The following is a 25,721-nucleotide window of genomic DNA, read 5'->3' on the forward strand; positions in this document are numbered from 1 at the left end:
GTCTACTCAGAGTATGACTAAGACTTCATATAACTATCAATTTATTTTTCTAAATACAGAGGTTAGTGTTTTGAGCAATGGGTATGATTAATCTGGATATGGGCAGCATGAATTATGTACAACAGGGAAAGCTGTTTCCGTATTATATCATTTGTAAAGGGGGATGCTTCTCAGGTCACCCATCAACAGAAGGGAAGTGGTCTGCAGCATGGAGTTCAACCAGGTTACTGCTAATTTCTTTGCAGGTAGATCTTGGGCTCTCTACAAAAAAAATAGTTGGGATTTTCATGTTAGAAACTATTATTGATTTTATAGAAGGGACTAAAGAAGGAATTTGAGACTTGAGGTATTAAAAGGAAAATGGATCACAGTTATTGAATTCTGCTAGTCAAAATATAACTGTCAATTTAAAGCAGTGGGCTGGTTGTTTGGAACTGTTATGTTAAAACCTGAATCCGCAAAGCCACAGGGAAACTCAGTAATGCAGCTGATCTAGCTGTGCCTCTACCTGCCGCACACTTGATGTCACCTTGCTGGGCCTAATTCGGCTTGCAGGCCAGAGTTCCCCCATTCCTGTCTCGGGGTTTTGGGTTTTTTTTGGGGGGGGTGCTGCCTTAGCCCCCCCCGGAATGTTTCTACTTTTGCAAAGTATCTCTGAATAACTTCACTTCTAAATACATTAACCTAGAAATTGACAATACAACTTTAATCATTGTGGCTGAAATCCTATTTCTTGCTTTAGGCAGATAGGGAGTATTTAGAATGTAAAAAGAGAGAGCAAAATTAAACTCTCTGTTTTAAAATCCTCCAGCCAGGGCCGTCGTAACACGATAAGCAAGGTAAGCATGGCTGGAGGGTAATGCTTGAGGGGCACATTGCTTGAGGGGCGTAATGCTTGAGGGGCGCCTGGCCGCTCTGACTTCCTTTGCCCGACGGGCACAGCGCGACAGAGAAATTTCACCGAAAGGGAGCACGCCCGCCAGTGGTGGCCAAGCTGCTCCTATTGCTCGACAAGCCGCTGCCTCCTTCCCCAGTGGGACTGGGAGGGCTCCGCCGGATCAGGCCACCCGGCTCTCCCATCGCACCCAAAGGATGCCCCCGTGGGGCGGCTCCTTTCACCTGCCGAGCCCCTGCCTTTGAACAGCCGCACCGCCGGCTCCTTGGCATTGTCTGCCTCCCGTGCTCAGGCGCCTCAAGGGGGCAATCGGAGAGGCTGCCCTGGCCCTCCCTCCACCCCTCGACAGCTCTGGGCGGAGTTGGTGGCGGCTCCACGAGGCCGGCTCTCCTTCTCCAGAGAGCGCTGTTGGTGAACGGGCAGGAAGGGACGCACCATGGGCCAGGGGGAGAGTGCTGGCTTCTTGAGCAAGTAAGAAGACGCGTGCTCCTGGCTCTCTACCCCGGAGAGTGAGAGGCAGCTCCGTGGTAGTTTGTTGTGCTCGGGGTTGTGTGCTCCGGGAGAAAACAACAGCCCCCCCACCCCAAGTCAGCTGCACTTTCTCTCTCTCTCTCTCTCTCTCTCTCTGCCTCGCGGGAGGGTTTCTCTGAGAGAGGGGTGAGATTTTTGCCTCTCAGTTGGAGAAATCCTGGCTTCTGTGCAGCATGACTACAAGGGTGTTGCTGAGCATGGACAGAGGGCCCTGCCTCAGTACTGAAGGGCGGTAACTATATTGAGGGGGAATTAAAGAGGGATGGGTGGCTACAGCTCAGCGTGGGGCTGTCAGGTAGATATTCAGGAGGTGCGGCTTTACCCTGCCTGGCCATGCAGAGATGGGGAAGCCTGCTTCTGTTGGATTTCTGACAGCCCCCCAAGCTGTGAAGATCGCAGGAGCTCTCCCACCAATCTGGTGCTCACGTTCTGCAATCTTGCCCTGCCACCACCGCAGTGGTGGTGCCTGAGACCTCCCCCATGAATCTGCCACCTCTAAGCAGGGGCCCCTTTCCCCACTAGCTGGAATGGGGTGAGCCCTACACAGCAGGTGGCTGCTTTGGGTTACCAACTTCCCTGGCTGGGCCATGCTCGTCTGCCTTCTAAATTAGCCAGCTGAACTAGATAGAACACAACCAAGGAAACACTCTTCCTGTCTTTCTCTCCTTGTTAGGATAATCTTTATCTGCTAGATTTTCGCCTGTTAGAGCCAAAAAGCTGGCATCTCATCTCTGTGTGTGTGCCTGTTTGAGAGAGAAAAATCTTACAGGGGTGCAGACTTGGTAGTTGTGAAGTTCCGGGGGGACTCCTGTTAGAAAAAAAAATCTTTTTTAAAAGTCAGGCTATAAATGCTTTAGAATAAATTGATAAAACCAATAAATTCACATGCACTCCCAGCAGCTTGGAAACTCAGCAATTGGCATAGTTTCAATTGAAAAATGAACAAAAAAATTATAAAAGGTAAGGTCGCCGATTTATAATTTGCAGGAGGGCGCCAAACACACCAGCACTGGCCCTCCCTCCAGCCCAGTAGAAATGGTTGTTCAGCAATCCAAATCTGCCAAATTTGTTTGCTTACCTAAAAGATACCCACTCCTTTGATTTACAAATAAGATCACCCATAAAGCAACTCCTTGCCATTCATAATGATGTGTCATTCTTTACCATTGGGAATAGAGGTACTTTTATGTGCCTCCTGCTCTGTTATGTAAGCAGATCTAATTATCTTCTATTACAGTAAATGTCCTCTTTCTAAACCAATCAGTTATGATATGATTGGCAGCAGAATTAATCCAATTAGATTGTGAGAGAATTGAGTGCAAGTCTGATATATTCTTAAAAGAATCAATCAACCAATGGGTTAATCAATTTGCTATGTACTGAGTTGGTTAAGCCATTACACAACACATATCAGTGTTCCAGAAAATAACCAGGAGGAGAAATATCTCAACTGTCTTATTTTCAATGGCATGTATTATCTTCTTCTCAAAATATATCATAAGTCTGAAGCCATGAGATGGAGTCATATCTTAATCAGCCAATAATTAATTAAATAAATAAATAATAAACATAAGTACCAAATTAATTTGGAACACAAGTTACTTGCATTATCCAAGGAAGGGTGTGATATAAATTTAACAAACTAAAAACAATATTGTCCCTCTTTCAATAGATTGATGTTACTTATATGTTAGACACTGCAAAAGCAAAATTGTCCAGCATATGAAGACCATTCTTTTTGTCAGCTGTGGAAAAAAGAATTTTAGTGGCATACATATATGTTATACTTTATATATATATATATATAAAAATCCTACCACTTTCAGGGAGGCTAACGAAAGCAATAAAAACATCAACAGCAGCATAAATCAAAACAGCAAAGATAAATACCATAGAAGCATCGTCACAAAATAAAACCAATGCACCTTATGTTAAAATATGGCCTGTGGAAATAAAAAGGTCTTCAGTGCCACACACACACACACACAAAAGCATAAGGGCTGACATTAGGGAAGCCTCCCAGGGAGAGTAGTTCACAAAAGAGGTGCCCCAACCAAGAAGGCCATTGGAATTGTTCTCAGTGAAGTTATAGCAAAACTAGTGAGATCTGCTGTCTATGGCCAGCCTGAGCAGTCTTTCAGTCATATATTATGAAGTAATTGAAGTTTCTGGAAAGTTGTCAAAGCCCCATCTATAACATATCAGCATAATCTCATCTGTGGATGCTTTCTTTGTCTAGGACAGGTCACAATTGTGCATAAACCTAAGCTGGTAGGTGTTTCATGTCATAATCTGCACTTCAGACATAAAACTGGATCAATAAGCTCCCCCAGAGTACAGACCTCATCTTGCAGGGCAGGGTTGGGAAACGTGTCATCCTACAGATGTTGTTGGACTCCTTTCAGCCCCAACCATCATGGTCTATAATTAGGGAAGATAGGAGTTGTAGCCCACCCTTATTTTACAGGGGGTGGTGTAACCCCTCCACAACAGGTTGAACACCATCTCCTTGGTCAGATGAACACACAACAAAACAACCTCTCTCTTGTGAGGACTGAACTTCAGTTTATTAGATCTGTCCATTATTCATTACAAGCACATTCTACAGCTTGTATATTCACGCAAGTAGCCCCCCTTTGGCTCTTAGGAATTAATATTGCCACCCTTCTGTTTACCTGTCAGCATTTTGGCTGTCTGCAGCATTGAGGCAGAGGAAGCAGGGCTGGCACCAGAGGGTGGCCAGGTTAGGCCCTGGCTGAGGGCCCTTGAAGGGCCCCTCCTGAGGGTGTCTGGGTAGGTCTCCCTTCCATGATCGACTGCAGCATCGGCTCCCAACCCTGCTGTGGATTGCAAGAGGGAGCTCCCAGGCACCCCCACTACTGTCTCGCAGGCCCGTGACGCCTGCCTGCCTGCCCCACCTATTTCTCCCTTGACATAAATGCTGTTTGCACTGCAGGTGCAAGCCTGCCATCAACCAATATGGCGGCCAAGGTTTCCCTAATGTGTTGATGCCTCTGCTGCCATCTTGGTTGATGGCAGGGAGGCGTGCATGCGTGCCATCAACCAAGATGGCAGTGGAGGCATTAACCCCTTAGGGAAACCACACCCACCATCTTGGTTGATGCAGGCTTGCACCCACAGCACAACCAGCATTCACCAAAAGGAAAGGTAGGTAGGTGGGGCGTGCATGTGTGTGCTGGGGCCCGGGGCAGGCTGGGGCCCAAGGGCCCCGGCATGCCTGGCACCAGCTCTAAGGGAAGCCACCCTCTTCTTTACATGGGAAGCTGTCTTATACTGAATCTGAATCAGACCATTGGTCCATCTAGCTCTGTATTGTCTATGCTGACTAGCAGCGGCTCTCCAGCATTTCAGGCAGGGGGCTCTCTTGTATCTGCATGCACAGCAGATACTCTGCCACTAAGCTATGGCCCTTCCGCTTCTGTGCCTAACTATGCTCCTATGGTAAGCATCAGGCACTGTGAGGCTTTTCCTGCAGCTGCCACACTCTCTCCCCCTCAAGCCCACACCTCCCTCTTGGCATTTCTTCTTTCTCTCTGTATGCTGAGAGAAGCATGCCCTCCAGTCTGATGTTGTTTATTGCTGGTGAAGTCATCTGCAAGGACTCACAGAGGTATAACATCATAGCTGCAGCCTCCTTCCAGCCCATTTCTTTGCCAAAACCAGGCACAGGCTAATTAATTAGCCTCATCCAAGAGTGCCTGGAATTGAATAGCCACCACACACTTGGACAGCTTGCTCAGCAAGGGGCATTTGCAACCAGCTGATAGTTCTTACAATCTTCACAAATAAACATGTGAACACCCGCTGTAAAGTACTGAGCTTGAGGTCATGTCTGGTGACAAGGAGACTTTGTTCGTTTGATCTGTTGATGGCAGTTGCACCTATACAGGTCATCCATTTATTTATTCATTGAGTTTCCAGTCTGCTTTGCAGCTAGTTCATGACGTTTTTTGAAAAAATGAAAAACCCTGTAAAATCAATTAAAACCCTAACAATCACAAAAGAACAACATAAAAATGTATAAAGCAGCGATGGACTGAAAAAACAAGATTCCTCTACTAATCCAACAAATGCTTCCCTGAAAAGTAAAGGTTGGGAGCAAGCTGGTGTGATGTGTCTCAGGGTGTCTGTGTCTGTGTGAATACAACGGGGCAGTTGCACTGACTTCAACCTTATATGCACTCGCTATTCTTCAGATGCCATGGATGCCTGAAGGAGGACCCCCTTGGATGACCTGAAGACTGGTTACTGTTACTGTGATTTCAGTCATGTCTTCTGATTTCTTATGAAAATGAGGTTATTTTATTTTCTTGCTGTTGGTGCTATATATATTTTAGATTTTGATGGCGCATAGTTTTTATTGAGCAGATAAGAGAAAAATCAACTCATTTGAAATGTGGTGTTGGAGGAGAGCTTTGCGCATACCATGGACTGCAAAAAAATAGAACTGTCACTAGAAGCTAAAATGATGAAACTGAGGTTATCGTACTTTGGACCCATCATGAGAAGACACGATTCACTAGAAAAGATAATAATGCTGGGAAAAACAGAAGGGAGTAGAAAAAGAGGAAAGCCAAACAAGAGATGGATTAATTCCATAAAGGAATCCACAGACCTGAACTTACAAGATCTGAACAGGGTGGTTCATGACAGATGCTCTTAGAGGTCACTGATTCATAGGGTCGTCATAAGTTGTAATCAACTTGAAGGCACATAACAACAACAAAGTTTATATTGTATTTTCTTTTTAGCATTATGTTATCTTATATACAGAAAGGTAGGGTATCAATTATTAAAATAAATAATATTTAAGATAATTTATGGGAAAATATGTTGCTCCAGATATTCAGAGCCCAGATTTTTTAAACAGCTTTAGAAGCCAAAGTCTTTTGAATTGAATTGGTCTGGGAAACCAATGAAAACTAGTGCAAAGTCCTTAAGCATCAGCTGGCGTTGCAGCAATTGATTGATGGCATACCTGTGAACTCAATATTGGTATATTATGTATAACTTGGGGGGCTCTGCCCCTCTGCTTGCTTTGCTTGCTAACTCCCCCTTGCTCCACCAGGACTCCCAAAAAGGTCACACTCCCCCCCCAATGGGTCACTAAGCTTCCTCTTCTTCTCCCCCCCAAACGGGTCAACATCTTCCTCCTCTCCTCCCTTCAGACCTTCTCCTATGAGGAGGAGGGAGGTGGCCGGCTAAGGCAATTGCTACAAGTAGTGGCATCACTAGCGGGAGTGCAGGGGGGTGCGGACCTCTGGTGCGGGCCCTCCCAGGGGCATGGACGAGGTGGCTGGGTTTGCATGTGCGCCCACGCGTGCACTCGAAGCCAGCCACCCTGTCCATGCCCCTGGGAGGGCGCGCGCCAGAGGGGCACCCAGCCAGAGAAGGCCTGGGAACGCTGGCGCGCCTCCCTCGCCCCGCCGACGCTGCTCCCGGTTTTGCCCGCCCGCCTCCGAGGAGGAGTTGGAGCAGCCTTGCCAGGCAATGGCACGGGGCAGCTCTGGGTGTCACCCCCCTTATGGTGACACCCGGGTGCGCGCCGCACCCTCTGCACCCCGGTAGTGATGCCCCTGGCTACAAGCATTATGGGGGTTGGCCTGGGCTCTCTTGCTGCTTCCCTTCTTGCCTTCCACTGCTGAGGCTGTTGATGAGGGAGGCAGCAACAGCAGAGCAGGATGGTTGATAAGGACCTACCCCGGGCTGTCCTGACTGTTCCTCCATGGCTCGCTCAGGCCACCTTGCTTGCCTGCTGGTCTGCTGTCCTTGCTTGCCTCACATCTGCTGCATGTCTGCCACTCCCCTGCCCCTATGGAATGCTGCCATCATGCTGCATGACAGCTTACAAAACTATATATGCATATAGATACGTTTTTCAGATATATGAGTGATTGTTAAGAGATGTTTTAAAATTGTATTCTATGGTAAATAATTATCATCACTTTTAAAGCCTGATGATGCAGGAAAATTCCTAAATGGGTCTCCCCCATCCCCAACTTACAGATTTTCCTTTGCGAAAGAGAAGATTGCCAGCAAGTGTGAAATAGCGGGTCTTCCACCTTTTGATGAACTTCCATCGAACTTGCTTTTCTTTCAGCTTGCCTTCAATCAAGGGTTGGCCATCTTGATTCACAACTGTGAAAGTAAAAGAGAAAAAGATTGTCATTGAATTTCTTGTTTCTGCTTTAATGGTTCAGACTTTAAGCATTTTAGAATGTTTTTAACTGTTTTAGAATATTTTAAACTGTGTTTTAGAATGTTTTTAATTGTAATTGTTGTTTTGGAATGTTTTTAACTATTTTTAGTATGCTTTTCTTTTTCTTCTTAAATTGTTTGTTTAGGTTTGCTGCCTTGTGCTCCTACAGGAGGAAGGGCGGAATATCAGTCAATCAATCAATCAATCATAAATTCAGCAAATCAGCACCCCAGGAAATGGTATCTGTATAAGCCACTTGACTATATTTCCCAAAACAACAAGCAGTAATAGCAAAGAGACCATAGTTAAGATGAACCACAGTTTGCCTGGGTTTGGGTGAAATGGCAAGCTGTGGTTAATCTAAAACAGAAGGGAAAGCTTCTGAAGCGCACATCACAGCTGTGTTGGAAGAAGTGTACATAGCCTCAAAGTATATTGAGGCTCATTCTTGTAATGGTAAACTTTAGCATTATATTTGAAGCAGCCCTTTGTTTCTATCAAGGAGTCAAATGCATTATCCATCCATTTGCAGAATATCCTTTGAAACTTTGATAAACGAGATTTCTCTTCCTTCTTTCCCTATGCAGCTGTTGCTACCCAATCTCCCAGAGGAGATATACACAGAATTGGTTTGCAGAAGTAAGTCAATTTATGTAAGTTAGCCTACTTTATTCTAATTATGGAATTTGTGGTATTCAATTACTTTTTTAAAAAGCAAAGATTTCTAAGTAATAAGTAGCAATCCTAGTCTTATTTTCTTTACTTTTAGCAAAGCCAGGTTATTTGCAAAGTAGCCTGTGAACATTGCTTGGAGAGTTGCAAGTGTCTCTAAGATTAGATTATTTGCAACAGAACATGCTGTTTAAACTTTGAGAAACGCAAGCTTAGCATGATCTTTGAAAAGCAGTTCATTGTTATGAAACTTCAGGTCCAAGTGAATTTTTTTGGCCTAATGATGACGAGTCTCAGTGGTGTGGGATGATGGAAATGCTGGTATGTCATTGAAGAGCTAAGGTGGCCATGGACAACTTTTAATTTTAACTTGTATTGTGTATATTTGGATAAATCCATGGCTATGCAGAAATGTCAACTTTAAAGGGCACCCTAATGGATAAGATGCCAGCATGTCTGCAGGACTAATTAAAACAGAAAAGTTCAGAGGGTTACAATGAACTAATATTCCAAATACTTCTTTTTTATTTTCTTTGCAATTAAGCTGTCTAAACATGTACAGTTTCATACAATAACCTTCTAACCTCTTTGTTGTAGACTATTACGATTTTAATGGAAACCACCTCAGTCACTGGGTGAAGTGCTTTGGTCGGAGTTATAACTGAGCTTCTTATCACAATGCATATGATTAAAAGTTAATTGTACTGCTTGCCCAAATGAGGAAAATAAAAAGGAACACAAACTCTGGCAAAATAAATGCAAGTAGACAATAAGGGATGCTAAAAAAGAATTTGAGGAGCACATTACTAAGAACATTAAAGCCAACAACAAAAAAAATATTTAAATATATTCCAAGCAGGAGATAATCTAAGGAGATTATTGGACCCTTGGATGATAAGGGAGTCAAAGGTGTCCTAAAGCAGGATAAGGTGATTGCAGAGAAGCTAAATTATTTTTTTGCGTCTGTCTTCACAGTAGAGGATATAGGGCAGATCCCTGAACCTGAAGGAAAGGAGTCTGAGGAACTGAGGCAAATAGTGGTGACGAGAGATGAAGTTCTAGGCTTAATAGGCAAAATAAATACTGACAAATTGCTCGGTCTGGATGACATCCACCCAAGAGTTCTCAAAGAACTCAAATGGGAAATTGCTGATCTTATATCAAAAATATGTAACTTGTCCCTCATCTGCCTCCATACCTGAGGACTGGAAAGTGGCCAATGGAATGCCACTATTTGAAAAGGGATCTGGGGGGACCTCGGAAATTACAAGATGGTTAGCCTAATGTCTGTCCTGGGAAAACTGGTAGAAAGAATTATTAAAAATAAATTAACCAAGCGTATAGAAGAACAAGACTTGCTGAAGCAGAGCCAAGTACTGTCTCACTAACCTGTTATAATTCTTTGAGAGTGTCAACAAACATATATATAGAGGTGATCCAGTGGACATAGTGTACTTGGACTTTCAAAAAGCTTTCGATAAGGTACCTCACCAAAGACTACTGAGTAAGCTTAGCAGTCATGGAATAAGAGGAGGGGTCCTTGTGTGGATCAGGAATTGGTTAAGTAGCAGGAAGCAGAGAGTAAGAATAAATGGACAATTTTCCCGGGGGAGGGCTGTAGAAAGTAGAGTTACCAAAGGATCAGTATTGTGATTTGTGCTTTTTAACTTGTTCATAAATTACCAAGAGTTAGGAATGAGCAGTGAGGTGACCAAGTGTTCTGATACTAAATTGTTTAAGGTTGTTAAAACAAAAAGGGATTGCGAGAAACTCCAAAAGGACTTCTCCAAACTAAGTGAAAAAAGGGAAATGGACTGCCTTCAAGTCGATCCAGACTTATGGCGACCCTATGAATAGGGTTTTTCATAGTAAGCAGTATTCAGAGGTGGTTTACCATTGTGAATGGGTGGTAAAATGGTACAACTGAGTCTGAATCCTAGCAAGATGGAGATGCTGTGGGTTGGTGGTTCCCGAGTTCGGATAATTGGTCAGTTGCCTGCTGTGGATGCGGTCGTACTCCCTCTGAAAGAGCAGGTTCATAGTCTGGGGGTGCTCCTCGATTCATCTTTGTTGCTAGAGGCCCAGGTGACCTCAGTGGCTAGGAGTGCCTTTTACCAGCTTTGGCTGGTAAGACAACTGTGGCTGTTTCTGGACTGGGATAGCCTGACCACTGTTGTCCATGCACTGGTAACCTCCAGGCTGGATTACAGTAATGTGCTCTATGTGGGGCTGCCCTTGAGGTTGGTCCGGAAGCTGCAGCTGGTGCAAAATGCGGCAGTGAGACTGCTCACTGGGGCAGGGTATCGCCAACATGTCACCCCACTGATGAAATAATTGCACTGGCTACCTATTAGCTCCCGGGCTAAGTTCAAGGTTCTAGTTTTGGTGTACAAAGCCCTATAGAGCTTGGGACCAGAATACCTGAAATATCATCTTATCCCTTATATACCCAGTCAGTCACTGTGCTTTGCAAGTAAGGGCCTCCTGCAGATACCATCTTATCAGGAGGTCTGTTCTGAACAACACAGGAAACTGACCTTTAGCGTAGTGGCACCTACCCTGTAGAATTATCTTCCCTTAAATATTAGACAGGTGCCATCTCTGTTATCTTTTCGGTGCCTACTGAAGACCTTCCTCTTTCAACAAGCCTTTTAAGTTGAGACCTCATCCCAGTCTGCGTCTGTGTTGGAATTGCTTTTTAATATGTTTTTAAAACTTTTCTTGTTCTTCTTTTAAAAACATGTTTTTTAAGCTTTTAAAAATGTTTTTAAAGTTGTTTTGTTTTAATATATCTTAAAGTCTGTTTTTATGATATTTTAAAGCCATAAGTCATAGTTGACTTGGAGGCACATAACAACATCAACAAAAGTGTTTTTAGTGCTTTTGTTTGCCGCCCTGGGTTCCTACTGGGAGGAAGAGCGGGATATAAATCAAATAATGACACATGCAATTCAGTGTAAACAAGTGTAAAGTTATGCATATTGGAGCAAAAAATATTAAATTCATATATACGCTTATGGGGTCTGAACTGGCGGTGACAGACCAGGAATGAGATCTTGGGATCATAATGGATAGCTCAATGAAGATGCTGACCCAGTGTGCAGCAGCTGTGAAAAAGGCAAATTCCATGCTCGGGATCATTAGGAAAGGTATTGAAAATAAAATTGCTAGTATCATAATGCTATTGTATAAATCTATGGTACAGCCACATTTGGAATATTGTGTACAGTTCTGGTCACCTCAAAAAGGATATTGTAGAGTTGGAAAAGGTTCAGGAAAGAGCAGCAGAATGATCAAGGGGATGGAGCGAGTGCCCTATCAGGAAGGGTTGCAGCATTTGGGGCTTTTTAGTTTAGACAAACGGTGAGTCAGAGGCAACATGATAGAAGAGTATAAAATTATGCATGGCATGGAGAAAGAGGATAAATAAAAGTTTTTGTCCCTCTCTCATAACACTAGAACTCATGGGCATTCAATGAAGCTGAATGCTGGAAGATTCAAGACAGACAAAAGAAAAGACTTCTTCATGGAGCGCATAGTTAAACTGAAATTTTCTCCCATAAGAGGCAGTGATGGCCACCAACTTGGATTGCTTTACAAGAGGAATAGAGAAATTCATGGAGGATAAGGCTATCAGTGGCTACTAGCCATGATGGATATGTTGTACCTCCATTGTAGGAGGCAGTATGCTTCCAAATATCAGTTGCTGGAAACCGCAGGAGGGGAGAGCGTTCTTGCATTCTGTTCCTGCTTGCAGGCTTCCTATAGGCATGTAGTTGGCCACTGTGTGAATAGGATGCTGGACTAAGTGGGGCACAGACCTGATCTAGCAAGCTCTTCTTATGTTATATTCTTATGGAAGAAGAAGAAGAAGATCATCAACAAGAAGAGAAACATTGAATGCAAGGCTCACCTCTATATGTGGCCCTCTAAATTAAGGGTATAAGAGTGAGAAGGGAGCTTGAGGTTTCTGGCCATTTGTTTAGAACATCCTGCATCAATTAACAGCATTTCTCATTAGAGTGTACCCAGGAGAACCCATTTTTGTGAGAATTGTACAGGTACACACAAATGGCTTGCATAAGCAATGTCCTAATTAGCACTCCACTTCTGGATTTTGTTGCATTGACTGCAATCCTACACCTACTTACCTAGGAGGAAGATGCTTTGAACTCAATGGGACTCATCTTTGGGTAGATATGTATAGGATAGCGCTGTTAATGTCACCCCTAAGTGTTCACAGAACTGCACCCTTTCTGTTGTTACTAAGGAACTGGAAATAAGAAATTCTTGTTGGCCTACTGCATACCACCCAGAAATCTATCAGTAGATCACCGTTTACCTTCTGCCAATAACTCTGCTATTTGTACCTACAGCATGTTGAAATTTCAACACAGATGTTCACAAAGCTCATGTTAATGTAGAAAGGATTCAAGAGAGTAAATGTTTAAATATTTGTCTAACTGGGCAATAAACGTTTCTCACAATATTTCTCTGAGAATCCCTCAACAATGTGAAAAATGTTGGCTAAAACTGAAAAATGAACACAATTCCCCCCTCCCCGTCCCCCCAGTTCCTTTATCTTCAAGAATTAGATTTATAATGCAGTGGAATAAAGTGACAATAAAGTGGCAGGATGTCCTGTTTTATATTGCTTACAGCTCACAGTGCACTCTTAGCCTTTATGTGGCCATGGAATTCAGGGAAGGCCCCATCATGCAGCAGGCAGGAAAACAGGAACTGGTGTCTAAATTATGTAGCAAGACTTTTTAATGTGTATGGGGGAGGATACCAGGTTGGGCTTCACTTCAGACAGCAAAATGACCTGGGCCAGCATGATTAGGACTGTCACTGAGCTGATTTTTTTAAAAAAATTATACTACTTACAGCTGGTTCCCAATGCCACAGCACACACCAAGGCCCCCTGCCCCTCCTGATTTTTCTTCTTAATCAAACAGACATTGAGAATTTCATTCTGGTGTTCCAGGGGTCAGACATTACAATACCGCCCAGATAAGGTCTTCTATGGAATGCTCTTTGGCATCTTTAGGAACCTTCAGAAAGGCAATTAAATCATCACATACATTGATACAATCTTATTAACATCAATGGGGACTACATTAATCTAAAGTAGAAATGGGAAACTATGGCCCTCCAGATGTTGCGGACTCCAGCTCCAACACTGCTGGGGTTGGGAGAGGGCTGGCCAAGTCTGCATTTTGGCATGGCCTGGGTGGAGGCTGTAAGTGGGTTGCAGTGGAAGATAGGAGCGGGGCACCACTGGGACTGCCTGGGGAGCATGGAGGGAGCAGCCTGTGCAGCAAGTGAGATAGTGGCGATAGGCCAGACCAAGAGAAGCAATGGGACAATGATGCAGCTCAGACACAGGCTGTGTGTGATTAGAACTGCAAAAATGTTGTTCTTCCACCCTTGCGGGGAGGTGGGGGTGGGGTATTGAATCAAACAAATAAAGAAGCTTGCGGAAATGATCAGACACAGGGTAGAGCTGGCTGTCAGTCTGGTGGAATTGGACAGGACTGGCAACTAGAAGTGAATCCCAACCCTAATTAATAGTATATTGCAGGACTAATTCCTTGACTAGTTTGGGGGCAGATGGTGTGCTGGCTGCTTGTACAGTAGGGGGAAAATGTAGAATAAACCTTGGCAGTGACTCTTACTGGAACTACTCAGTCCCTAATTACAAAACCACCACAGTGACAAAGGGGTAGGGATATTCATGCTCTCTTGAATTCTGGCACAAACTGCTAGATACTGGACATTTTGGGACTTGTACAGGGATATTCATATAATCTAAACCAATTATTCATTGTAAAATGGCTAACAAAGAAAGGGAACTTTATGTCCAAGATTGATCCTGCCACAATAGCATTATATCATGAGTTGCATGAAAACTTAGTATCTGTAAGGCAAAGAAAAACACTAAATACAGGGAGTACCCATCTAGATACAATGGGATAAACTTTCCAGTCCAGAGCTTGGAAAAGTTACTTTTTTAAAACTACAACTCCCATCAGGCCAATCCTATGGCCATGCTGGCTGGGGCTGATGGGAGTTGTAGTTCAAAAAAGTAACTTTTCCAAGCTCTGCTTTCCACCCTCTCAAAAATACAATGGACATTGAGAAAGGAGTATGGAATTTCCAACTTTGCCAGCTGAAATTCTGGTCAAGGATGCAGAATGTCCAGAAACATTTTTCAAACCAGTCCTGTAAATCCGGATGCTGTTCCCATAAAGCCTCCAGCTCTACAGTTTCATTAAACCAAATTCTTCTCTTATGAGTTGATGCAAATTAGGATGGCATCAATGGATTTACTGGAAGGTGAAACTAGCATTAATGAGAGGAAGTCCTCGGCAGGCTATGCTATGATTCCATGGTAGACATATGTGGGGGCTGCTCTTCAAAGAAGTAGAATGCAAAAGGAAGCTGTTCTGTGAGTCATTTGTTGGTCACACTACACAAATCAAATGGATGAGACCCAGGTTGCTTCCAGACAACCTGTTTCCTGAGCATTCATTATGATTCGTATGCCCAAAATTTGTGGAGAGATTAGATGTCAACTATTTACTGAGCACTCATTCCAATTTGTTTGTGGGAAGGTTATATGATGTTGCATCAAGCAAATGCTATCCCATACTTCCCAGTGCATTTCCCCATCACTTTCCTTATCACAAAAGGATCTGGCCTTATTGCAATTTGTTTCTGGTGACTGGTCTGAATTCAAGGGTTGACAAATGACACATAAAGCTCTGCATTAGGACCTGAATACATGAGGGAGCTCCTCTCTCTGTATGTGTCTGCCCATGAGTTGAGATTAGGGATGGATCTGTCAATTTCTCTCAGTTTCTTGTTTTTCCAATCTTAAATTCAGTTCTCCACATTTTGCAGCAATTTGCTATTTTTAAAAAAATCCTCATGAAAATTCATCCGCATTTTAGTGTGAATTTCTCCTGATAAACATATTTTATATGTAGTTTTGACTAATACACACATTTTTTTAATGTTCATTTTTGTGCATTGTTTTCGCCAGTATATTCATTCATTTATTTTCACCAGTATATTCACACTTTCCCCTAATATATGTGTTTTTGTAAACACTGGTTGGTGAACTGCATAACAAAATTTGGATGTGCAAATTTCAAAGGATAGCTGTTTTTCACTTTGCATGTTGTTTTGGAAAGTGTGAATTTGATAGATTTAGCTTTAAAGAAACCTAAATCAAATTTCTCCCCCTCCCCCTCCCTAGTTGAGATATTCAGTGAGAACCTCCTTAATGTTCTACCACTGAGAACTGCATCCGTAGTGCTTGCATGTGAGTGGGTCTTTTCCATGGTAGCACCTTGGCTCTAGAAGGCTCTTCCCCTTGAAATTTGGTTGTTGGCACCCAACTGATGGCATTCAGACTTCAGGTGAAAACCTGGCTGTCGTTTAGGCCTTTGGGCATGAATGCTGCTGTTATCTGATATGGCTGATATATTATTTACATTGTATTTTTTTCTGTAATACATGCTTTTTAAAACTGAGATTTTCCTGTTTTATGATTTTATTATTACTCGCTCAGAGAGATTTCAATGTTAGGGCTTTAGACAAATATGCAAGTTAAATAAATAAATAATATATCATATCACCAACGTCTTGATCAGGTTTGGATTAAGGGCTTTTGAACAATTGTGTATTTAACTATTTCTGATCTGATTTTATTGCAGAAATCCTCAGCCTTTTCAGACTCAGGACCCATATTCAATCCCAATTTGTAACACAGGATCAAACCTTTTTTTATTGTTATGTATGCATGACAATCTCTCCTCTGTCTGTATTCCTTTTCTTCTACTCTTTCCTTTCGCTTTCTTCATTTTTCTCCTTTTAAGAAAGCTTAAACAAACAACATCACTGGGTGTGACCCAAAATAAGAGCGGGTCATGGCCCATCAGCCGAAGACGAAGGGTCTAATGGATATCAGTAGTCTCAAACATGTATTTCCAGGGTGAGCAGCCAGCTGACTGTAAAATAATCTGCTCCCCATCTGGCAGATGAGTACTCAAAAAATAAACCCGTTTCATTTTTTGCTATGACAGCAGGAAATGAGAAAAGAAAGCCCCCAATATAGTAAGGTTTCTAATGTCAAACATTTTGATTCAATATGTTCCATACTGGAGTGTTTGGCCCTATATATCCTTGAAAGTGTCTACTTTTAAATAATAACTAAGAGAGACAGGAATTGGCAAAACCATACATTCAAGCCTTTTAAACAGACACTTTATGTCTTTTTAGTTGAACAATTTTTCCTAAGAAGTATCAAAAGCAGACATAGTGTTCCGTTTAGGAAATCTAATATGTTAGGAGTCTACTCAACAATTATGAAGCAGGTTTTTAAATGACCTTTAGATTTCTCACTGATTCAGCTGCAGTTTCATATATAACCAAATAAATTAATCAAAGAAATTTGTTACTTCTCCAAGCGTTAATATTAGTGCAGCAGCAATATTTTCTGATTTCAATATTTGCTTTGAAAGGAGCATATTTGTTGTAGCCAAAGAGATTACTGGAAAAATATCCACCAAACTGAGCTTTTCATTTGTTTTGTTGTTGCCTGGTGTAGCTACAAGTCTTCAATTCCAATCCCATTTTTCTTTGCCCACACCTGACACATCTGTTTAATCTCTTTCATTTTATTTACAAATGTTTGTGAGGAAATTTGGGGCATATTGGGCAGTGTAGCAACATCGGTGACAAAATCACAATGGTCACCACAGCTAATAATGTGAGCAAATTTAAGCCATAGTCCAGGAATGGGCAATTTGTGACTCTCTGTATGTTGCTGTAATCCAAATTCTATCATACTTGGGCTGCTGGATGCTGGCTGGAACTGATGGGAGTCCAAAAACATCTGGAGGGTCACACATTAACCCTTCCCTGACATAGGCTGTGAAGGCAAAGAACATACTGAAAAGAACAACAGAAGATGCTGAGAAGAAGAGTAACAGAAAATGAAATGTGCTTTTTGACACTGGCAAAACTTAGCACAAAATGAGGGAAGCCATTTTGACTCAGCCACAGTTTCTACATTCTCCTGGCCCTCAACTTCTACAACAATAGGATTTAAAAGAGATTTGCCTTAAAATTCAGTTTTACATATATTTGGATTGAGCTTGATAGATCTAATAGGCAGTGATCACTTAGGCTACATACACACCACATATTTAAAGCACTTCTCCCCAAAATTCTGGAAGCTGTAGTTTACTCCTCACAGAGCTGCAATTCCCAGCAACCTGAACAAACTACAGTTCCCAGGGTGCTTTGGGGGAATCCATGTTCTTTAAATATATGGCTGTATGCAGCCTTACAGATGAACTGTTTATTGAGCATCCATCCTGACTTATTTCCATAATGTTTGCAGAGAGGTTAGACATCAGCTATTTATTTAGCATTCTTACTGATTTGTTTGTGGGGAGGTTATACAAAATTGCATCAAGCAGTTGTTGTCCCACACTATCCAAGGCATTTGTGCATCACTTTCCTTATTGCACAAAATCTGATTTTAGGGGGAAGTTGGTATGTTGCATAAGAGCACCAAATGCCCTTTGTTTAATTATTTGTTCAATCTTGGTCATTTTCTTGAATATTTTATCCGTTCACCAGTTTGCATTATGCAAACACCTGAAGAGGAGTTCTTGGTGGGTTGCCTCACAACAATGAGTCCCCCCCCCAGAACGGGAATGTTATTTTATTTGGGATGAATTTTGGTGGCTGAAACTAAGGGCGCATTCCAATTCTTATTTATGCCAGGCTGAGGGGAGCTAGATACGGTGGACCCCCTGGGCTACACCAGGCTACGCCAGCAGAAGCCTCTAATCCTGGATCTGCTGTGGCGGAGCTGGGACCCAGCTGGCTTAGTCAGGGTTCTTCTGGGATGCCCAGCTCAGTGGAAGAGGAGCCACAGAAGGCCCCAAAAAGGGGGCATTCTCGAGACATGTCAGAGGAGGAGCCAAGGGGGGAGTTAGACCACATCCAACTCATGTTTGGAGTGCTCCTGCAGGTCCTGATCCAGGCAAAAGTTATGCTGGGAAAAAGGTTGGTCTAAGAAAATAATTGCAATGGAAGTCAATGCAGAGGGCTTACTCCCTGGTAGGGGTATTTGTGAGAGCTGGCTTTAACTTTCTGGTCCCTATGTGCAGCTCCTGGCTGAGCTGGCATTCAACCAGCCCAGAGCCTTCCGAATGGCAACTGGATGGTGCAGACCTTCCCACTAGCTCCTCTTGCACCGGCTCCCCTTGTTGGATTGCTCTGTAAGCTGGGTTTTAATATTTTGTATTTAGATTTTAATTGGTATTTTAGATGTCCTCGTTTTAAATTATTGTAATTTAAACTCTTAGGATTGGGTGGGTAAACCTTTCAAACACCCAATTAGTTACTTGGCAGAAAGTCCTATTAGTTTCACTGGGACATACTTCCAAGTAGATGTGCTTAGGATTTCAGGCTTAATTTATTTTGTCTGGGGATTGCATGGAAAAACTGCTTAATCAAGCAATGACTGTCTAGATCATACTCTTTAACAGATGTGCTGCTGAATAAAATGAATCCAGTATTCTTTGAAAAATGCAGAGAATTAATTCTGACTTGTAGAAAACGGAGTTGGGTAACATACAATGAAAAGGACTTCACACACATGCAAAACTCTCTGATGATGTTAATGAAAATTTAGAAAGTCTTCAACTCTGTGTAATAGCCAACAGTCAGCATTAGAAAGTTGTCCAAACTTCCTAATTGCCAGCTGTTTCCATCCTGCTATATGATTTGAATGGCTTCACATCTTCAGATGGCAACTCATTTTAATTGGCATCTGTTTTTCTTCTCATATTTCCATCTGTCCAAACAAACATGCTGGCCCAAAAGTATAACTGGTGTAAGTCCATTTAACTGAGCCACACCCAGAAGAAGCAGAAATCAGTAACAAAGCAAAAAGTCCTTAATAGGGCTCATCATTTACCAATGGGAAGCCTACCAACAGGCTTCCAAAATTACATATAAAAATATTATATTTGCTGTACTAGATATGATTTCATTATCTTAAAAAATACTTTTAAATGGACACACAAAACTGGGACTTGCATATGTGCACTAGTTAAAACCTCAATTTATTTAGTCCAGTACTTCTTAATTTAAGAATTCAAATGCATATACTTCTCTCAATTCCTGAAGTGAAATTTCACATAAATGGATGCTGATCTGGGTGCATGGCTCCAATCCACAGCAGCCATCCACCAACTTAGATTATCCCAAAATCCAATGCCCTATGTGACGTTGACATCAGGCACTGCATTACGGGCACTCTCAGATGCAGGTCATGACTAACTTAAGATGCTTTGGATTGCGGTGGGTCTATGCTAAACATAATGAAGTCTAGATCCAACCCAATATAAATAGCAAAATAACATAAAGAAATAAGAAGATAAGAAAACAATACAATATATATATATATATATATAAATAATATGCTTTTTAAAAAGCTACTAATAGACATTAAAAGCCTACTGAAGTAAAAACATTTCAATTTTTTGTCTGAAGGATAATAACAAGAAACCCAACCAAATCTACCAAATCTCGACTATGAAAGCATTTTATGGTTGTGGAATGGCCCCAGTGTTCTTTTTCTTCTGCCAAATTTTGAGTCTGAAATTTTAAATTCAACATTTGAATTTTTCATCAGTGCAAAATTTTATCTAAAAAATTTGAGTTTCACTGAGTTTTTTGCAAGTGTTGCACATGACAAGCTGTCAACTCTGTAATATTAAAAGTGAATAAATAGGAAATCCAGTGTCAAATTTGAATTTTGCAAAATTTGAGCACATCCCTACTGTGCATCCACTAGATAAGGGTCTGGGAGGTAACATGGTAATACTTTGAACAGTCAACAAATATCCAATGAATATTTAACCAACAAAATTTATGAGGAATTTTTTGTTGACCAAATCTGGCCAAGTGTACTTTTGGCCAAGTGTTCCAAGCACAGTATACCAACTTTCTATTATTGTCTGACTTTATCGAGATATAAAATATTTTATTTTATTTGCTTATATCCTACCTTTCTGCCTGAGAGATTAAGGAAGCATATTCAGGTGGTCTCCTAGCCAGGCTTTGACCAGGTCCAAATCTGCTTAGCTTCAGAAGGATGTTGCAAGTGCCTTTAGACCTTATTCTAGGCCCAAGGCTATATCTATGTTGGGTTTTTCGGAACCACAATTTCCCCTATGAAAGTTCACTAGCACCTTGGTGAAATGGCAAATAGATTTATGGTTTGGCCTTGGAATTAAGAACTAGCTTCCTGCTTTGGTGAATTTCCACCCAACATTTAGGTGAAATGCCAGATTCAGCACAAATCCTAAGCAGCTGTCCTTGGAAGAAAGTCCTCTTGACTTCACTTGGAGACCTTCTCTTGGTAAATGGTGTTTAGGATTGCAACCTTAAGAGAATATCAGTTTATATACATTCATTACAGACACTTAATGGGTTGGTTGCGTAATTCAGCATAGAGCAGCCTTCACCACTGTCAGATACTGAACATTATATTACTTGTATATCTCAGTACTACAGGAAAAACTCTGTTACCTGTTGCCTTTTCTGGGTTATTACACATGAAACACTGCCAAGCCTCTGCTTCCTCGCTGTAACCAAATAAATCAAAGAACCTCACTTCTTCCAGATGTATCTGTACATGGTCCAGATCCTAGGGAAGTAACAAAAAAAAGGGGGAGGGAATCCAAGCCCATTAGAAACAGACTTGACTGATATGCAATTTATTGCCTGCATAAAATAAAAAGTGATACAGTTAAGTACTTTTAGCAGTGGAAACTGAAACTACGAGTTTATAAACCATGGATTCAAGCTCTCAGTCTGGTGTAATATAGAAATTATTCTGTATGCTGTTTTGTAACTACTCCATTCAACCTTTTGGTGTTTGATTAATGTAATAAATAAATAAAGCTGTCTTATGCAAAGTGCTGCAGACCTAGATCTTTTCCTGCCTTATAGCAGTTCTCTGCAGTCTCAAGCAGAAATCTTTCCCTGGGCTGCTAGTAGTTTTAATTCTATACACACTTAGCTGGGAGTAAATCACACTGATCTCAATGGGGCTTACTTCTAAGTAGACATGTAGAGGCTGCATGCTAGAGATGTGAAGGATTGAACCTGGGGTTGTACCATTGAGCTATAGCTCCACAAAGAACTCTGGAACTCATGATCACTTGATATTCTTCATAATTTCTGCAGCATTTTCACTGTGCAATGTTTTGGTAACTGATAACTTATTCAGCTTTACAACTGCTGTATCAGACAGGTAATTAATATTGCTATTTTAGAAAGGTTTTTTGGGGGGCGCAGTAGAAGTAATGTTGCACATTCAACTCATACATACATCAGTTAAGGCCTCTCAGATTCAATACCCTCTATTCAGATATTACACTAGTTCCCATCTGCTTCACACATTGAATTTTTAAAACAAGTACATGTAAAATATCTGCATGCTGGATTTATCCATGGCTCCTCTCTGCCTGAGCATAACAAAAATGAGTTTGTCAGTCTTTTTGCTCTGTTATGAGATATTCACAATATATGGATAGGAATAAATGTTAGTGGGCAAAGGGGTCACCAGCTTTTCTTGACCCATGGGCATATTTGCAAACCAGAGGAACTGTCATGGGCTCCACATCCCCACAACCAAACATACACTGCAAGCAAGTCTACAATAGTATTCTTCTTACATGCCTGATTTCAGCAGGGGAGGAGTGGGGGGCATACCCTGTGGGCAATAGGGGAGGCATCTGTGGGTGCATGTGCATGTGCACCTGTGGGCACCTTGTTGGCTGACCCCCCCATATTTTAGATTCTACACAAAGGGTTACAAAACTTCACCATCGATTTTTAAGCGCTTATTGTACCAGGGGCGTCACCACCGGGGTGCGAAGGATGCGGCCCGCACCCAGGTGTCACCATGATGGGGGTGACACCCAGAGCCACCCTGCGCCAGTGCCCGGCAAGGCTGCTCCAACTCCTCCTCGGAGAGGGCGGGCGGGCGAGACCGGGAGCAGTGTCAGCGGGGCGAGGGAGGCGCACCGGCATTCCCAGGCCTTCTCCGGCTGTGTGCCCCATCATGCCCCTGGGAGGGCACGCACCGGAGGTCCGCACCCCCCCGCACTCCCGATAGTGATGCCGCTGTATAGTACAACTCAGTTGTTTTAAAAAACTGTTGGTTTTATCTATATTTTGATAATTTTATTATGTCTTCCGATTTTTAGTCTGTTGACTTTACTGGTATTTTTTAATGAGTATCTTATTTTTTGTAAACTGCTTAGACGGTTTTATATCATTATTAAACGGTGTATAAAGCTTGTTTTTCTTGTTAAAAAGGATGTATTTTACATTTAGCTGTGGGGACTCCAGCCCACAGTAGAGATCTTCAACTAATGCCTTAACATGGGGATTCAGTTTGTGCAACAATACCAAACAATGTTGGGAACAGCATAGGAATCAGTCACAGCAGCCAAGTAAGATTCCTTTCACGAACAGGACAGAGCAGGAGAAGGGTCTGACATCAGCTTTCTGATGACCTTGGCACAGTCATTAACCAAAATGGACATAATAGTTAAGAAATCAGAAGAAGGCTAGGACTGGGGAGGACAGCTATGAGAGAACTAGAAAAGATCCTCAAATGCAAAGATGTATCACTGGACACCAAAGTCGGGATCATTCATACCATGGTATTCCCTATCTCTATGTATGGATGTGTGAAAAAAGTTGAACAGTGAAAAAAGCGGAAAAGAGAAAAATCAACTCATTTGAAATCTGGTGTTGGAGGAGAGATTTGTGGAGACCACAGACTACGAAAAAGACAAATAATTGGGTGTTAGAACAAATTAAACCAGAACTATCACTAGAAGCTAAACTGATGAAACTGAGGTTATTATACTTTGGACACATAATGAGAAGCCATGATTCACTAGAGAAGACAATAATGCTGGGAAAAACAAAAGGGAGTAGAAAAAGAGGAAGGCCAAACAAGAGATGGATTGATTCCATAAAGTAAGCCACAGACCTGAATTTACAAGATCTGAATAGGGTGGTTTATAACAGATGCTATTGAAGGTTGCTGATTCATAGGGTCACCATAAGTTGTGATCAACTTGAAGGCACATAACACACACACACATGAGGTTAAAGTGTGGTAAACCTGTGTTCATGTTAGCTCTTAATTATTTCCCTTTAAAGACAACTTCCCTTTAAAGACAATTTCAGCAATACAGAGGAAGCTCTGCAGCAGTGGAGGGGAACCTCAGGCTTGAGGGCCAAATGTAGCTCTGTAGGCCTCCCTATTCAGCCCTCAGGACTCTTCCCAGCCCCCCCCCCCCGGCCACCTCCTTCACTGGCCCTGCTCCATCCCTCCTCAAGTATGCTGAAGTGTGATATTTATTAATTCATTTATTATTTGATTTATAGCCCACCCTTCCTCCCAGCAGGGGCCCAGGGGGGCAAACAAAAGCACTAAAAACACTTTAAAACATCATAAAAACAGGCTTTAAAATACATGAAAACAAAACTTCTTAAAAAAACTTTTTAAAAAAACTTTGAAGACATCTTTAAAAAGAAAAAAAAGGTTAAAAACATTTTTTTTAAAAAAAAGGTTTAAAAAATAAACCTGGGATAAAGTCTCAACCTAAAAGGCTTGTTGAAAGAGGAAGGTATAATCTCTCTTGTTTGCCTGCATGGATCTCTGTAGCAGCCCCTAAGCTGTGGAATGCCATCTCCACAGAGGTGTGTCTGGCACCTTCACTATACTGTTGTCGTGGAATACTGAAGATCACCTCTTTACCTTGCCCTTTGACACTTGCAATGTATATTTTAGGACCCACTATAGTCTTCTGATTATAATTTGCTTTAAACTGTTTGTAATGTTGTGTTTTAAATTGCTGTGACCCATCCTGGAACCTTAGGATAATGGTGAAGGGCAGGTATTTATCATCATCATCATCATCATTGTAATAACAACAACAACAACAATAATATGTAAAGGTAAAGGTTACATCCATTGCCTCACCTCCTTTTTTGCCTCTGGCCCCACCCACCACAAGGGAATGCAGCCCTTGAGCTGAAAAAGGCTCCAAAATCCTGCTCTGGAGATCCCCAAGTGTCAGGCAGGACTCTGAACTGAATGGACCTCAAAGCCTCTCTGTTTGGTGGCAATGATGTCCTAAAGTGAAGAGATGTCATTATATTATTTGTGAACTGCAGAGCATCCATTATCTTGTTCGCTGGGCTATCCGACATCTAGTGACAAACGTGCCCTTTAATATGTCTGAAAACTAACCCAGAATAACAAATTATTATGAAGCTAAATTAAATTGTTGAATTTTCTTAGAGCAAGATCTAAGCTTGCAGGATGACAAAATGCAAAGGCAGTTTTCTCTCCCCCAAGAAACTTGCTCAGTTTTGTCCAGATTTAGTAAAGAAAAGGGGGAATTGTTGGCTGGATTTTGTTGACGTTTTAAAGTACACAGAGTACGTTTTCTTTGACAAACGACAGCAATAAGCTAATACAAATGATTTTGCAATGAATTTCAAGAAGGTTGTTGTGTTTGTTTTAAATGTAACATAGTATATGTCCTTTGTTAAATATCCATGAAGCAACTGACCGGAAATCTGTGAGGAAATAAATACATCTGGAAACATTTTACTTATTACAAAATTTGAACTACATTATAAAAATATTTTATGTGGCATGTACTTACTGAAGGGTATAACACAACATTCTTTGCAAGCTATTTTTTTTTAAAAAAAACCACCTCTGCTTGACCCGCATAAACTGATTTTGCTACATTCTGCAGTCAGTTACAATTATGCAAATCATAAACCCTTCTACTAAAGTCACTAGGGTATGTTCTGTCAGAGAAGCTTGCTGATTGTGTGAACTTCAAATTTACATGAATGGAAGAAAAAAAACCTCATCAGAATTTAGCAACAGTATTTTTTTTATATGTAACTAACACTGCAATCCTATTTGGTTTACTCAGAATAAATTCCACTGGGTCTAATGAGGCATACTTTCAAGTAAATGTTGCACAGGTGTGGTATTCAACTAAGTCCTAGTCAGTGTAGACCCATGAACCTAAGTTAGGGAGCAATCAAAATCCAAGATCTGCCAGGATGAGTGAGTTAGGATCTGGCAGATCTCCGGCTCAGCCAATTGGAGCCTGACTCAGCTGGGACTGTTGGTGTAAATACCTAACCCGGGCTCATTAAGAGATACCCCGACATATGTCCCTCATCCTGGATCAGTTGTGCCTCAGCTGGCTCAGCCAAAGCCAGCTCGTAACTCCCACCAAAAGGGGTGTTCTG

At 41.9% G+C, this 25,721-nt stretch overlaps 1 protein-coding gene across 13 annotated transcripts in view; it reads right to left on the bottom strand.

Annotated features, from left to right (window-relative positions):
* The window catches only part of VEPH1 (ventricular zone expressed PH domain containing 1), a 232,580-nt gene that overhangs the window by 8,846 nt on the left and 198,013 nt on the right, over positions 1–25,721 (bottom strand). For 11 of the 13 annotated variants that reach the window (XM_061637145.1, XM_061637141.1, XM_061637134.1 and 8 more), the window contains 2 exons: positions 20,943–21,060; positions 7,452–7,585 (listed from right to left, as the gene is read on the bottom strand). In XM_061637145.1, the coding sequence (XP_061493129.1) occupies positions 7,452–7,585; positions 20,943–21,060 (252 nt within the window). Of the gene's footprint in view, positions 1–179; positions 262–2,193; positions 2,235–7,451; positions 7,586–20,942; positions 21,061–25,721 lie in introns of all 13 variants that reach the window. The other 2 variants (XR_009764114.1, XM_061637143.1) reach the window with 2 other exon arrangements.

Source organism: Rhineura floridana, chromosome 7 (assembly GCF_030035675.1).
Source record: "Rhineura floridana isolate rRhiFlo1 chromosome 7, rRhiFlo1.hap2, whole genome shotgun sequence".
NCBI lineage: Eukaryota > Metazoa > Chordata > Lepidosauria > Squamata > Rhineuridae > Rhineura > Rhineura floridana.